This window comes from Mustela nigripes, chromosome 3, assembly GCF_022355385.1.
Source record: "Mustela nigripes isolate SB6536 chromosome 3, MUSNIG.SB6536, whole genome shotgun sequence".
NCBI classification, from domain to species: Eukaryota; Metazoa; Chordata; class Mammalia; order Carnivora; family Mustelidae; genus Mustela; species Mustela nigripes.
The window spans coordinates 193,296,195-193,311,380 of NC_081559.1; the positions used below are offsets into that span (position 1 = coordinate 193,296,195).

General features: G+C 49.3%; 1 protein-coding gene across 1 annotated transcript in view; it reads right to left on the reverse strand.

The window, feature by feature from the left end:
* COL22A1 (collagen type XXII alpha 1 chain) overlaps positions 1–15,186 on the reverse strand; it is a 236,498-nt gene that overhangs the window by 65,558 nt on the left and 155,754 nt on the right. The window contains exons 35-37 of the mRNA XM_059395531.1: positions 13,818–13,922; positions 12,646–12,690; positions 6,070–6,147 (exon numbers count right to left, since the gene is read on the reverse strand). Of these exons, the coding sequence (XP_059251514.1) occupies positions 6,070–6,147; positions 12,646–12,690; positions 13,818–13,922 (228 nt within the window). The remainder of the gene's footprint in view (positions 1–6,069; positions 6,148–12,645; positions 12,691–13,817; positions 13,923–15,186) is intronic.

Consider the following 15,186-nt stretch of genomic DNA (forward strand, 5'->3'; position numbering starts at 1 on the left):
CCACATTTTAAGAGCACAGCTGAGCACTTGAACAAAGGAGGGGAAGTCTCCAGAGCCCTGAAGGCAAGCAGGTAAGTCAGGCAACCAGTCAGGGAAGACTAGAGACTCACTTCCAACTGGGGTCTATTTGACCCAGCATTACTTCTCAGGGGCTCCATCCAGGTGGAAGTCAACAGCATACACACACACCTGACGTTTGCTGCTTTCAAAGCTGCTCCCCAATGAGACCACACTCATGCCTCAAGCAAAGGACCCAAGGACAACTGATGACCGGGGAGGGGAATGCTGCAAGGTCACTTCAAAGGCACCCTTGGTTCCAGATGAAATGCCATGATCACACCATGATCATGACCTCAAGCACTTAACTCGGTCATTCGATCGAGGTCCAGAGTCCTGCCTTACATCATCTACTATAAAATCCACATGAAACATGGATTCTGTTGTCAAAAAGGCATCCGTTTCACATCTCAGCCTTATCAAGTGTTAGCTGCTGGACCCTGAGGGAGTTGCTTGGTCTCTCCGAGCTTCTGTCTCCTCCAATGGAGTACAAAGCTAGCCGGCCACCTTGCGCTGAGTGATCGGAAGTCAGAAAGTTGTTCTAAGGAGAGAGCCAGGCAGAGCAGTGCCCAGCCCATCCCCACTACTATTCTGGCAATACACGTTTCACAAATACCAAAGTGTTGGGGTGCCTGGGAGGTTCAGTCAGTGAAGCGTCTGTCTTGGGCTGAGGTCATGATCTCAGGGCCCTGGGATGGAGCCCTGTATCGGGCTCCCTGCTCAGCGAGAAGTTTGTCGCTCCCCCTCCCCCTACTTCCCCACTCGTGCTCTCTGCTCTCTCTCAAGCAAATAAACACATCATCTTCAAAAAGAAAAAAAGAAATATCAAAGTGTTGAGGAGGAAGATTGTACAATGACATTTCTAAATCTGAAGTCTAAACAAGTCAGCACCCACCACACCCTCTTCTCTAAGATTACGCTCTCTCATATGTTTGCTCAAGAGCGACTTCACCCCAAAGCACAGATCTTGGCCTTTGATACCATTTTCCACCAGAAGGAAACAGAGCTCCGCGGAGAAATGACGGCTTGCAGATCGGGACAAGACAGGGACACAAATCCAGCTCCGTACGTCTTTCCAGAGAGCAAGGATGCTATCAAAGATTTCTAGGCTTGTGTCAAAGGCACTCAGGGTCAACGGGATAAGCCCCTACTGGCCCCAGCCGAGACAAAGGGACGTCAAAGGGAAACACAACCAGACTATAAGGAAACACATCAAATGTGCTTGAATCCAGGAGTTCAAAATTACTGATGGAAAACAAAAGAACGAGTTAACCATCTTCGCGAGATGCAAAAGAATCGAGTTGTTATGCGACAATAATTGAAAGGAAAGACTGGAACATCCGTTCCTATCCTGCCTCCCACATCAACTGTACCACTGGGCATGTCTATTGCAACTGAGGGACCTCTCCTGCCTCTAGAAGTATTCTAGCAGATAGATAAAAAAGAACTGGTAGGACAAGGAAGGCGTCAATTTGCAAACCTTGATGTGCTAATTGATCTAAGCACTGGACATCAAAGAGTGTGAACATCACAAGGAGAGAGACCACCAGACCCCAGTGCCTCCTAAAGGAAGCGCACACTCCCTGTGAAGTCTTGCCAGCAACATCAAGCCTGAATCTGATCAAGGCTCTAGGCACAATTACGGATGTGCAGGAAACGCGGGACAGCGCGATGTGTTAAACAATTAAATTAACAAACTCCAGGCTTTGTTTCTGGAAAAGACTCCTGAGCATGAACTCATCAGTATCTCTGCCCCGCCGAGAGCCTGTCAGAATGTGTGTGTGTGCGTGGGGTGGGGGGGGGGCTAGCTCTGTCACATCCCAAGTGTCCCTTCAGGCAAGTGGCGTCCCCCTCTCTATCTCATTTGGAACCTGAAAAGGAGAAAGGAACCCGCTGGTGTGGACGCCCTGCTCGCTGCTGCCCCCCGCAGGCCGACCGGCATACTGTGGGATGCTTTAACTTTCCGCAGCTTTCATCTCTAGTCTAATTACTCCCTCCAGGATGGGGAGTTCAAAAAACACCTCTGTAAGGATCCTGACACATTTTACTGCACATAATCAGCTCATGCTTCCTTCTTCCATCAGGCTGTCAATCTAACAGCAAGGCAGTCCTGTCCGATGTGTGTCTCTGCCTACTTCTCCAAGGGAGGCATCAGGACGAGAGAGTCCAGGCAGGGGGAGGAAAGGCGGGATCCCAAGATGCAAGGCAGGGCGCCAGATGTTATTACCGATATTACCGTGTTGTCACCTCCCAACACCCCTGTTGCAGCAGCAGAAATTGTTGGTACTCGACCCATGAAGAAGCTCATAGAACCGGAAGGTCCGAGTTTCAGGGAGCCCAGCTGTCGGTGGGAATCCCACTCTGGCTGGCCTTGAGCTCCTGGGTTCAGGGAGATTCACAGCATTTTGATCTGCCCTCAGGCCTAGGCTGGATCATTTCTAAGCATTTAACACCTGGCTAAAGCAGATCACAAACAACCTGGAGATTAAAGGGATTTTTTGTTAATGCCTTGAAGTAAGAGGCCAACACTCCCCGCCACTGCTTCCCCATCTGCGCCCCTGTCCAGTGAAGGCACACAGGTTGGCGGGGAAAGCCAGGGCTCCCTTCCAGGCAGTCGGCACTGCTCCTGGATGCCAAAGGCCCCAGAGTATCACGCTCCAGGAGGAAGGACGTGAGGAGTAACTTTTAGGCTGATCCATCCTTAATGGAAATGAATAATCCTGCTCAGCCTGCCGAAGCCACAGGCGAAGAGAACTGGCTTGGGGGGATGGGATGTGGGAAGCGATGTGCATCCTGCCCTGGACCAGCTGTGTGACATCGGCCAAGTCACTCTGCCTTGTGAAGCTCAGACTGTTTCCTGGGAAAACAGTGACACAGGAGACATGGTCAGTGCCCGTCTCTAAATGCCCTGAACACACAGGAACCTGGCAGCATCCTGGGCTTTCCGTTGCCACAGGACCACCCTTGGCCCAAGGACAGGGCAGGCAGGGAGCTTCTGGGAGTCGCCTTCACCCACTGGCCAATAGGAATGGGCACACAAACACCCCTGCCTCCCCCCCCCCCCCGTCAGACCACAGCTCCGCGTGTGCCCACGCCTCCTGGGCTATCTGTGGAGGGGAGGCCTGGTTGTCTACTGCGGAAGCCTGCTCATGAACACGCCTTCTCTTGCTTCCCCTCCTCTCCCCACAACACAATGCCCTAAGTGGTGATTTCTGGAGCATTTCCCAAATAAACTCCTGGCCCTTGCACCCTGTTCTCAACAGAGGTTTCTGCAGAATCCAGCCTTCAGCTGGTGGTTCGGCAACTTCTGGGGGACTCCAGGAGGTGGTGAGTGGGGCGTCCGTGCTTCTACCCCTGGCTCCCGGCCAGACACACGCCACTCATGGCCACGTTCCCATGAAGGGACAGTGGTGTCCCCGGCAGACCCACATCCCTGGCATCACCCCTTCCTCCCCTCCTCTGACTCTCAGGGCATCCCTGCATTCTCTGTGCAGAATCCCAGGCCAACAGGAGCCTAGGCAAAAGGCCAAAGACAAGATTTATGAAAACTCTGTAAGGTTGTGTCCACCACAGAAGCTCATAATAAGTTGAAGTGGAGGACAGACAATACCAGGCTGATTTACAGCTCCTGGGGTGCAGCCAGCCAATTACTTTTCAGGTGGAATCGCTTAGGCACGAACATATTTCATGCTGATTTCAGGCAGCTCTGAACCTGGAGCGGGGATGGAGAGCATCCAACTCTGCCCACTGGCTTTCTGACTCAGGGCTTGACACCAGAGTCCTTAGGGAGCAGACAGGGACCTCCAGAGCCCAACTGAGGGACAGTGGGGCCTACAAACACCTCAAAGCTTCCCTTGCAAAAAGTCTTCTAGTCTATGGGTCATTCCTTCAGGAAGCAGAATCCTCACTCCAGCAGATTCAGGAGAGGAGGAGAATTTCAGCAAAACTCTCCCCATGAGAAGGAGTCTGAACTACCATGTTTCTTCACGGCAATTTTGGCCAGAGTGTTCCTTCCAGCTACCAACAAACTGAAAAAAATAGCTGACAAAGTTGATAGAAACATGTAGGGGGGGACTGTGCTCCCTGAGAATTTCTTTTAAGAAAAACAAAGTAGCTCTAGACATTCCCGGGGGGATTCCATACACCTGTTCCATCCATGGTTTCTGGGGACATTTGGGAAGACAGGTGTCCCACTGCTAGGGTTCTGATAGAAGGGAAGAAGTCACTTCTGGTGGGGAGCCAGTGAGGCAAGATAGGGGCAGGGGGAGTGGGTGGGGATGCCCTGGAGATTTGGGGTACAGAGTGAGGTGCCCAAGACCAGCGCTGGGATGTCAGAGGACCACAGAGGGAAGGACCCTGCCTCAAGTTTCTGCTTGACAAGTGATATTATGGGGAAGAATCCACATTTCCCCTTCAAAGTATCTGAGAGACAAATGAAGAGCGGGGTTCCTTTCATTGTTTTCGACTATGGTCTGCACTTCTTGAATGCAAAACCAAGCCGAGACTGGGACCATGTGCTACTCTGGTCCATGCCGGGTTCATGGCCCAGAGTTAGACCGCAGAGTTAGACCGCACTTCTGGGTTAAGCAATGCTAATCCGGGTAGCATGGATATTATGAGGCTTAGCATTAGAAAAGGACTGGGTATTTGAGCTTCTTTTAAATAATAGTAAGACAGTGCTACAGACTGAATGTCTGCATCTCCTCCAGACTCTTATATTGAACCTCAAACCCCCTTGTGATGGTATTTGGAAATGGGGGCTTCCAGAGGTGACTAGGTAATGGGAGTAGAACCCTCATGACTACAATTAGTGTCTTTACAGGGACCCCAGAGGTCCTCTCTTTACAAGACCCTCTTTTTACAAAGACCCTCTCTTTACAAGAGACCCCAGAGGGGTAACTGCGTGTTTCAGTTGGTTAATTGGCGAACTCTTGATTTAGGCTCAGGTCATGGTCTCAGGGTCTTGGGATTAATTTTAAGCCCTGTGTTGGGCTCCATGCTGGGTGTGGAGCCTGCTTAGGATTCTCTCTCCCTTTGCCCTCTCTCTCTTAAAAAGAAAGAAAGAAAAGAAAAAAGTCAATACAATTTTAAGGTGCATTATTAACATACTGTGTGTCTTCAGCAAAGGACAGACCAAATCAGAAGATAAGTGACCAGGATGGAGAACAAGCCTTAAATTCTGAAGGCTATAACTCAGTAAAAGAGAGTAGGAGGTGTGCTTTTTTTGGTACAAAGGGAAGGATCAGAAGCAAGGGATAGAAGACACAGAAGACCATATTCCGATTCTCAATGAGAAAAAATTTCCAATAAATGTCTCTTCTCTATGGAAATAAGTGTCTAAATTTCAAAGCCAGATGTACTGGCTTTGAAAGGAGTATGTCTTCTTTTTCTAGAGATATTCAGGTGGAGGCTGGTTGAAAATATCTGTCTTCAACTTGGGTGGGGTCCCGGGCACCCCTGGTCCTTGCAATCTCTTATAATCCCCGGAATCACCACCTCTAAGAAGTCGGCAGACTCACTTCGGTCAGACTGGCGTGACTCGTTCATCACACTACCAACGGGAGGACCACACCACGAATTTCATTTTAGGGACTATATTAAAACCTTCCTTGATTCTATTTATGTCCTCACCTGATCCTAACTGGAGGCAGGGGGTCGTGGACTGCATTTGGCCTAAAGACACGGAAGCACATTATCTCTCCACATCACACCCCTTCCCCAGACAGTTCGGCTTCACTGCTATACCACAGATTTGCAAAAGTTTTCCCAGTGAATCATGTTTTCCCTTTTTAATTTTAATGAGTTTTGTGCTTTCTTCTTTCAATCAGACAAGTCTTGGTCCCCTCAAAAGCCTTATTCCCATTCGAAGTACACCAAGTTCTAGAACAAAGCCAGTGGACAGGTCTACACCCCCCGACTGACTTGAGGACCAGTGGCAGGCCCAGGGAGCCAGCAGGGAGTGGCAGTGTGGCTCTAGGGAGGGGAGGAAGTTCTGGAAGAATAAAGACTCACAGGAGGGCCAGCCACCCCGATGCCTGGGTCGCCACGGTTGCCAGGAGAGCCAGGGATCCCGGGTGCCCCTCGGTCCCCCTAAAGAGAAGAAAAATAAGATGATGAGGTCAGTTCTGGGCAGGACAGAGCCAGCACACAGAAGGAATTATGCCCCCTCCCACCGTCTTGCCTGCACTACCCATCAGCGTCTCTCCTGCCATGTGGACTCCGCATGTCCCCCCACGACCCCCAGGCAGCCCATCACCCACCCAGCCCACCGGCATGTGCATATCCAGCAATTCTCATTATGAACCTTTCAAAGCTTACCAGGCCCCAACCTTGATAATGCCTCCCAAAGTGGTTATAACGAGATGGCCCCTCCCATGTGACCATAGTTCCAAATTTTGCTGACCTTTCTCCAGACCTCATCATGCCTCCATCCTGACCTAGTCCCAGATTTGACTACGTACCTGTATTTCAGATCAGGTCCCAAATCACCAATAATTTACCAATAATTTGCCAAGTACCTCTTTTTCCCCAGCCTCTTCTCCAGGGTTGGGAGAGGCAAGAATGACTCAGCCATAACCATTCCCTTCGAGCACAGGGGTTGAGAGAGCGTGGGTCTCAGTCCTGTCTTCAACACCCGCTCACAGTGGACTCAAGAAAGGGACAAGTTCCCCGAGCTTTAGTTTTACAAAGGTAGGTAGCCACAATGGCAGCCAGGTCAGAGACGGTGTGTTCATAAAACAAGGATACGTGCTCTGAGTGCCGTCCTGACACAGCCTGGCCCGGCTCTCTCTGTCAGTTAGCCATTGTGGCTGTGGCCCTTCTCCTGCACCTGTCATTCTGGACTTTGATAGGAAGAGCATAAGGGAGGAATGTTTGCCATTTCCTGTAAAAGGAAGTTGAGACTGGATCATACCCTTTCATCCGCAATTTCAAAATCCTCAGCCGCCAAAAACAAGGGCTTGTCCTAACTCACTAGGATCTGAGGTGGACTATGGATAACCGTCATTGACTCGGCTGTGTGTGGATGCTTACACGTTTCTGATGCATCAGTGTGAAAGAGTTTGATGAGGACACTGGCCCACACACTATAGTCAATGTTAGACCTGCAGTTTGCAAACTGCTACCTTTCTAATTCCAAAGTAAACCCGGCTCACAACACACAGGGACCAGAACCCACATCAGCTCTGTGTGAGAGACAGCGCACCTGTATGAGGGCAGCTGAACTCAGCCAAGCCTCACGTGCATCGGTGGCTGATCTTGTTCGAGCTATTTAATATCCCTTCAAAGAGTTAATGCCCGTGACAAATGAAAAGAGCTTCAGAAGGTTGCTGTGAAGAACCAGTGAGACACACACAGCAATCTGATCTCAGGTGGAAATTGACATTGCTAGGCAACAGTTTGCTTATTAAAGTTTAGGTTTCTAAGCATGAAAAACATCTCATTAATCATCAGCTTAGCTGCTCACCATCATTTCAATCAGAAAACTTTACATCTGGGCCTTTAAGAAAAGTAATGTTTCTAAGATGATTCGTGTTCCTGCAGTAGGACTCTGGCCTGGATGAGTACCTAAGTCACGTACTTGCTCCACCAATGCTTGTTGTTTATTTCTTTCTAGCAGCGATAAGGGCTGCTGGCCCCAAAGATGCCCATTTCCAACACTCCATGCTGAGTTCTGAAGAGAAATCATGTCCATGGGAAGTGGGAAGGATGGGGCTTGGGACTCACAAAAGAGATCAACTAGACCCCAAATCTGTCTCTAGCCACAGCATTCCTGGCCGTTATCCTTCCAGAACCACTGTGGCCATGCTTCCTGGGAGCTGGGGCAGCCCTCTGCCTCACCCCTGCCCCTGTACATAGGCCCCTCCTGAAACTCTCTTTGAAACCCCAGCTGGTACATTGTGTTTCTTTAGGAAAATGGGCTGTGGCTCATTCTGCGAAATACAAGATGCTTGGGGCTGCTAGGAAATCTAATTTGTATGCGGGGGGGGAAGGCAGGAAGTCTAGAAATAAGACAAATACAGAGAAAAGTGTAATGAACAGAGGACGAACATGGTCCTCACGGTGCCAGTCACATGCACACTACACTAGTGAGAGGGACACGTGGGAAGATTCCAGAAAGGCAGTCAGGGTGCCCTTTCAGGACAATGTCCACCTGAACCTGTAACCCTGGGCAAGTCCCACAACCTCTCTGCTCCTGAAGACTTTCATCAATGAGAATGAAAGAGAACGTTCTACCAAACCATCAGGGATCTTATGAAGACTCATTTCAAAGGGAAGACGCTATTTAACATGGAGTATTACAAGTATATTATTATCACTTTATTAGTGGAATTACAAGAGAGAAAACAAACCAAACACACATAAAAGCCAGATGAATCCATACCCTTTGGCATTTAAAAAATATTTAATACAGATTTCTTACCACTTTCTGTTTTAGCTGGGCTCCCCTCTTCCTTCCAAGGCTGCCTCATGAACACCAGCAAATGCTAACTACCACGAACTAGACCATGTCAACCGTCCATGTTCTAATATCCCAAACACCAACCCATCAAAGAAGACCACCTCAATCATTCAACTTCCAATACCCCACCTCTGCCTGTATTGCTCCCTGTTCTCCTCTAGATATTTGTGTAGATCTTCATTAATCTTAACACCTTGTTCTCCCATTGTGTCTGTCTGACCATCTGACTTCAATGGGAGAATCTTAAAACTGGGAACCACCCATTCATTCATTTACCCATTAATTCAACAAGTATTTTTCAAGTACCTAGAATAAGTCAGACCCTATATTGGGTACATTATCAAGACACTTTTAATAAGCTTTATTTGTTTAAATAAATTCTGTGTTTGAGGGCAAATCAATTTTTTACAGAAGAGGAGGTGGGATAGAGCCAGGAGGGAACACTCAGCCCAGCCTGGAATCTGAGTCTCTGCTAGTTCTTTCCTGCAAGGTGGACAGGCCTGGTTCCCTTCCTGTGCTTATGGCCCATTGCGATGCTAACATTTTCCCAGAGAAACAACACTTCACAGCTTAATGGGTGGAGACTTTCAGCAAAGAGCCTCAATAAAAGAGAAGAAGACCTTAATGCTCTGATTAGACTCAAGATAAAGAAATAAATGGGCCCGTGAGCTAGGATCTGTGATACGAAGTCTAGAAAATATTTTGGCTGTAAGACATTCTGGGCCAGTCCAACAGCATCCAGGGACAAAAGATGAGTAAGCGTGGGTCATGGAAGGAGACTATCATTTCTTTCTACATGAGCCCTTCAGGAGTTAAATATGCTTTGTTCATTTAAACAGAAAAGGACAGAGGGTCTCAGACAGGTGAAACCCCTTGCTTCAAGTCATCTATTCTGTAGGTCGCTGAATATCCTAACCCCATTCCGTATGAAGGCAGAGACTGTTCATTTTGCTGGAAACAGGTGCCATGCAAGAAAAGGAAAGGTGTCTGTAAGAATCTTCCTGCAGTTGTGAGTAATTAGGAAGTGGGGGTTGCCAATGAAAACCTTTATGTGGTTCCTATCCCAGCAGCTTCCCTTCAGCACCGTGGACAGCACCCGCGGGGAGGAGGCTACTCCTAGGCTCTCTGGTTTCTCTCCGTCCCTCCCTCCTTCCCCCACTCCTCAACTAAAGACCTCTTGAATTCAAACTTACCTTCCCAATCCCAATTAACTATGGACATCTTTACTTCTAAACCACATTCTAAATTACAAAAGTATACAGTGTCAACGCTGGAATGGGTTATCTGTTTCCAGGCCTCCCATATTAAAGAAGAGGAAATATTTGGCCAAAGGACACCATGACTAACCTCCCCTGGGTCACCTGAAGTTGACACTAGTTGGTCAGTTGGGCCCCAGGTCGAGGCTCACTGCACTCCTGCCTCTAACATGCTTGCCGGGGTGGATAAGGGCTCTCTAGATCCCCATCTCCATGCTGCAAAGCTGACTCCACAGGGTGATTTCATCATAAGGACCACTAATATTTATTAAGCATGAACCTGGGACACCATGAGTTAAGCAACTATTTTTATTTGTATTATATCACTGATTTTCACCCCAAACTCAGCCTGGGAGTTGAATTTACTGAACTCATAAATAGTTATCACAGGGAAAGGGCATCTTAAGGCATTTCCAGTGCCCCTGTCTTCCTTTCTCTGAGAGGCTGGAGGCTCCCTGTGGGGGAGGAAAGAGAGAGCACAGGAGCACTGCTGATGACACGTGGGGCTCACAGCATCACAGGGGGCCTCAGAGGCCAGCCTCGGGCTGGCAACAGAGCCACAAGGTCCTCTAGAGTGTTGATTCTGCCTCCCATTCCTCTCCACCGTGCCCACTGCTCCTCTCCACCGTCCCAGGCATATGGGACAATTTTATATGCCACTAAATTCAAGACAAGTTGTTTCTGAGGGTTTGTTTTTTCTCCCCCAGAAAATAGAAAGTTGCCATATATTTACTCAGATCTCTCTGAAACATTCCTGTTTCTTTTGATTATGACCATGAACAACAAAATCACTACCAGGGAGTCACATGAGTGACCATGACCTCAATCAGCACAAGCTTAGGAGGCTTACAGAGGCCAGCTGCCTGAATAGGTGGGGAAACTGGAAGCAAGAAGTTTACTGCAGAAACAGCCAGCTCTCCTGAAGCCTCAAACTTCTCATTCGGGCTCTTATTGTCAACAAGCCGTTTACATACAATCTTAAAAACCAACACCCTCTGTGGCTTGTTGGGATCCCAAAGATACAGCTCTAGCATAAAAACGGTAAAAACTCCTACTATTAAGTGGATGGGGACAGGGTTTGGGATAAAGCGTCCTGTAATAGCAGCATCTATGGTTTCCAGACGTGCTGTATCCTGACTAGCGCAGCTGGGAGGGGTGGGAATGCGCCGCTGGAAAGTGCTGACTCGGCAAGTGGCTGGGGGGTGGCAGGCAAGGGCACTGAAGACAGACAAGACGAATTTTTAAAATGTGTTTTCATAAATACACGCAAGTAGGCAAAAGTAATATAATGATACAACATTTGAATGCGATTTTGAATATGCATATTAAATTAAAGCAAAAAAATACAGAAGCATTCCAATGTAGATCATTGATGGACTGACACATGCTTACGTTCAAGCATCGGAGTTGATCAAATCACAGTTCGTGGGATGTGGGTGCGTCCACAGTACATGCTCATCTCAGAGCACAGTCCACTTCCTGCCTCAATGTCTCCTCCCCGGGTAGGACCCCTCTGGGAAGCTCCTTCCTCACTCCTTCCCCTTCTAATTGCTGCATACACTGTAAAATCAGGACAAACATCACCTCCTCCAAGAAGCCTTCCACCGTCAAACCAGGCTGGGCTGGGGAGGGTTCTCCAAGCTTTCTTGTGCCTCAAGCTTCCCTCTACCCTAGCACCTGCCTGCTTCTGCCTACTCGTTTATCTGCCTTTCCCTCCGATCCCTGAGCTGTGGGAGGGCTGGGAACATGTCCCATACATCACTGTTGGCCCAAGGCCCACTGCAAGAGCTGACACACGGCAGCCTAGTGGACGGGCCGCAGACACAATCATAAATGCTCTCGCAGGTGACCAGAGCATAAATGAGTCAATGAGAGAACCACTCAGTATAAAGAAAACTTCACGGAAGTGTCCCTAGTCACTCAGGAAAGCTCTTCTAAAAACAGTCCCTCCTGGGGGCTCCTGGGTGGCTCAGTCAGTTAAGTGTCTGCCTTTGGCTCAGGTCATGATCCCGGGGTCCTGGGATCCAGCCCCATGTCAAGCTCCCCGCTTAGCAGGGAGTCTGCTTCTCCCTCTCCCTCTGACCCTCCCCACTTTTCATGCATTCTCTCTCTCAAATGAGTAATTTATTTTTAATCTAAAAAATAAAAATTAAAAAAAAAAGCACAGTCCCTCCTGGGCCAAGTCAGCTTTTCTGAGTAATGGTTTTAAGTGAATTGAGGACGAGCTGGAGGATATTTACCAAAGCTTCCCGCTTTCACCCTGGGCACACAGCTAGCCCACAAACCCAGCTTCCCCTGCGTTCAGTGTCATGAGGTTGGGGGAAATGAATTACCACTTCCAGGTCTGGCCCACAGAGTCTGTCCACTGTCTTTCCCTCATTTTCCATTGTACGACAAGGACTCGTAGCAGACTCGCGTCCTACATGGCGGGAGAGTCACCGGGCCAAGGCTCGTGGGTCTCTGAATGGCTGTGTGAGCCTAAGCTCCCTACCCATCACGCCTCCCAGTAGGCTTACTGGGAATGACATGGAAAGGTTTAGTGTGTGAAGCGTCTAAAATTTGGGGATCATCTGTTACTACGATTAGATTAAAAACACAAAACTGCTTAGATCTATTGCTCTGCCAGTTGAAGACCAGTGTCTTCTGCAACTTCATTTGCCAGCAAGCATTTATTAGGCACCAACTGTATGGCAAGGACTTCAGTATCACCAGTATCAGGAGCCCTAGCGTCTTTGGCGAAGTGAGATGTGATAAACTACAGATCGGGGAAGTGGACTGAGGTGGGAGACGTACTTCATGATGAAACTGGGCCGGTCCCTTTGCCGGGCAACCCATGACAAGACATCACGACTTGCCTGGATACACACTCACCTTGATTCCTAGTGGCCCAGGTAATCCAGGTGGTCCACGCAGCCCCTGGGGAGATGATGGATGCAAAGACAACCATGAGACCACGAACGAGCATTTACCCATCCACCACCAGCCAAGCTGTGTGCGCCCTACGCTGTGTGCCCGAGGGAGACGAGGGTCTCCTCAGGGGCTATTGTTTATGAAGGAAAGCCCAGTTTTTGAGCTACAAGTCACCTGTGTGTGAACTCTGCCTCAGCTGCCTACAGCCTCTGTGTGACCCTGAGCAAATCCCGGCCCCTCTCAGCTTGCTTTCCCACTTAAGGTCTTCTTCTACAGGTTCCCGCAAGTACGGGAGGGCCAGTCTTCAAAGGTGAGCTCATGGATTCCAAAGTCTGGTCTCTTTCCCATTTCCCATGATATCAAAACCTGACGGAACCAATGAGAAGAGTCTCCAACTTTTGCTTGATGCAAACATGTGGCCAGATTTTTAAAAAATCACAATTCTGCATTTGGATATATTGGCTGAAACCCAGAGTGAAGAAAGGGAGGGTCCAGTCCCTCGTGAGTTCACAGCCAAGTACTATGATTTTGGCAAGTGAACCTCATATTCCTCACCAATAATATGGGGTTGATAATACCACCTTGGTCTGAATTCTTGTTTCACTCCCAAATTTGTATGTTAAATCCTAAGGCCCAAGTGAAGGTATTAGGAGGTGAGGCTTTTGTGAATGGGATTCCTGTCCTTGTAAGGGAGACCCCTCACCCGTCCATCAGGTGAGGACACTGGGAAGTGGGCACTCTGGAACCGAAAACGAGGCCTTCCCCTGAACCTGACCACGTAGACATCCTGAACTTGGACTTCCAGACTCCATGACTGTGAGAACTAAGTTCTTGTTGTTCAGAGACACTAATTTATGGTATTTTGCTATAGTCACCTGAAGAGACTGAAAAAAGAAGTACTCACTTCTCAGGGCAGTTGTGAGAGTAAAGGAATGGTGCTGAGTGCCCGATAACCATAGTTAATGCATTAAACCCTCACTGAGTGCCACATTCTATGGATTTATGCTATTTCTCTCACTTAATACTTACGAGACCAGTCAGTCTCTCTCTCCCTCTCCCCCCACCCCTTTCCTTTCCTTTTCTACTTCTAGCCTGGTCAAATGGACACAGGAGCTTCTGGACCGGACACTTACCGGCTCTCCATCCTTTCCCTGTCCAGGTGTCCCAGGAAGGCCAGGAGCGCCCGGATCCCCCCTGGGACCAGCTGGTCCTGAACGCCCTTCCTCACCTGCTGCGCCCTGGAAAGAAAAAAGGACAGTTTCCAGGACCAGGTGACACGCAGAAGGCAAGCTTCTTAATGGCTACCCGGCCTCTAGGGGGATGGTAGGCTTCTGGCAATAGTCTACGCTACGTGACATATATGATAAGTTGGACCGGGTCCCCCGAATGTGGGTGCTGAAGTCCTAATCCCCCACACCTCCGTTGAGAAACAGGATCTTTGCGGGTGAAACTCGTTGTTAGGCTAAGGTCATGTGGAGGAGGGTGGCCGTTGATCCAGTAGGACCAGCGTCCTTGTAAGAAGGGGAGATTTTGGACACAGGCAAGCACCGAGGGAAGACAGTGTGAAGACATGGGGCGGGGCAGCCATCAATAAACCGAGAGAGGGTTCTGGAAGGGCTGCTTCCCTCATGGCCTCAAGAGGAAGCAGCCCAACTGACACTTGGGTTGAGGGCTTCCCGATGTGGTGAAAATGGCCAGGCAATGCATTTCTGGTTTAAGCCACACCACCAGTGATATTTGTCACAGCAGACTTGGCAAGCTGATACAAGGCAGAACTTGGGAATGGACAGGACATCAGTGCTTTATAGTCCAGTCGTCTACCCAGGGCAGGAAAGCATCGGGTGCATGCCTTGTGGGAGGTCCTCCCATTTCTGCTTGAATTCCTCCAAGAGCAAGGAGCTCACCACCTTGCTAGGCCTCATTCCTTTTTCGGGCAGCCCTGTTACACCCTGTTTCTTTACATTCGGCCAAGAGTGCCCTTTCTGAAACCGTCCAGACATGTGATACTCTGCCATGGAGTTCCGTGGACAGAATCTAACCCCTCTTCCCAGTGTGGGCCTCCAGCATCAGGAGCACAGCTCAGGGCTCTGAAGTAGGGAAAGAAGTAGGGAAAGAGCTTCTAGGACCTGGGGAGGGAGGAAGCTGGGCTTGGATCCTGGTCTCAGCAAATGCTCACCATTTGGACCACAAAGTCTAGAGCTCCCTGTGGTAGCTCTGGCTTTGGGGCTTGGGAGGAACATGAGCCACAGGGGTTCCTCCTTCCGGGCAAGTCTCCCTGGGGCTGAGCTGAGACATGAATGACCACAGACATTCCTTGCTGGAAAGAAGGTGCGGTAAGGGGAAGGGTTGCCCAGCAAGGGCCCCTCTCTGGAGGCCTAGGGCAGGATAGGCTTCCCAGAGCCTCAGACCAGCCACCCGACACTGGGAGGGACAGAATGAATGTGTCCTGGCAGCTGGGCTTCTGACCAGTTTGCAGAGCACCCTGGGTTCCCCTCCCCACGC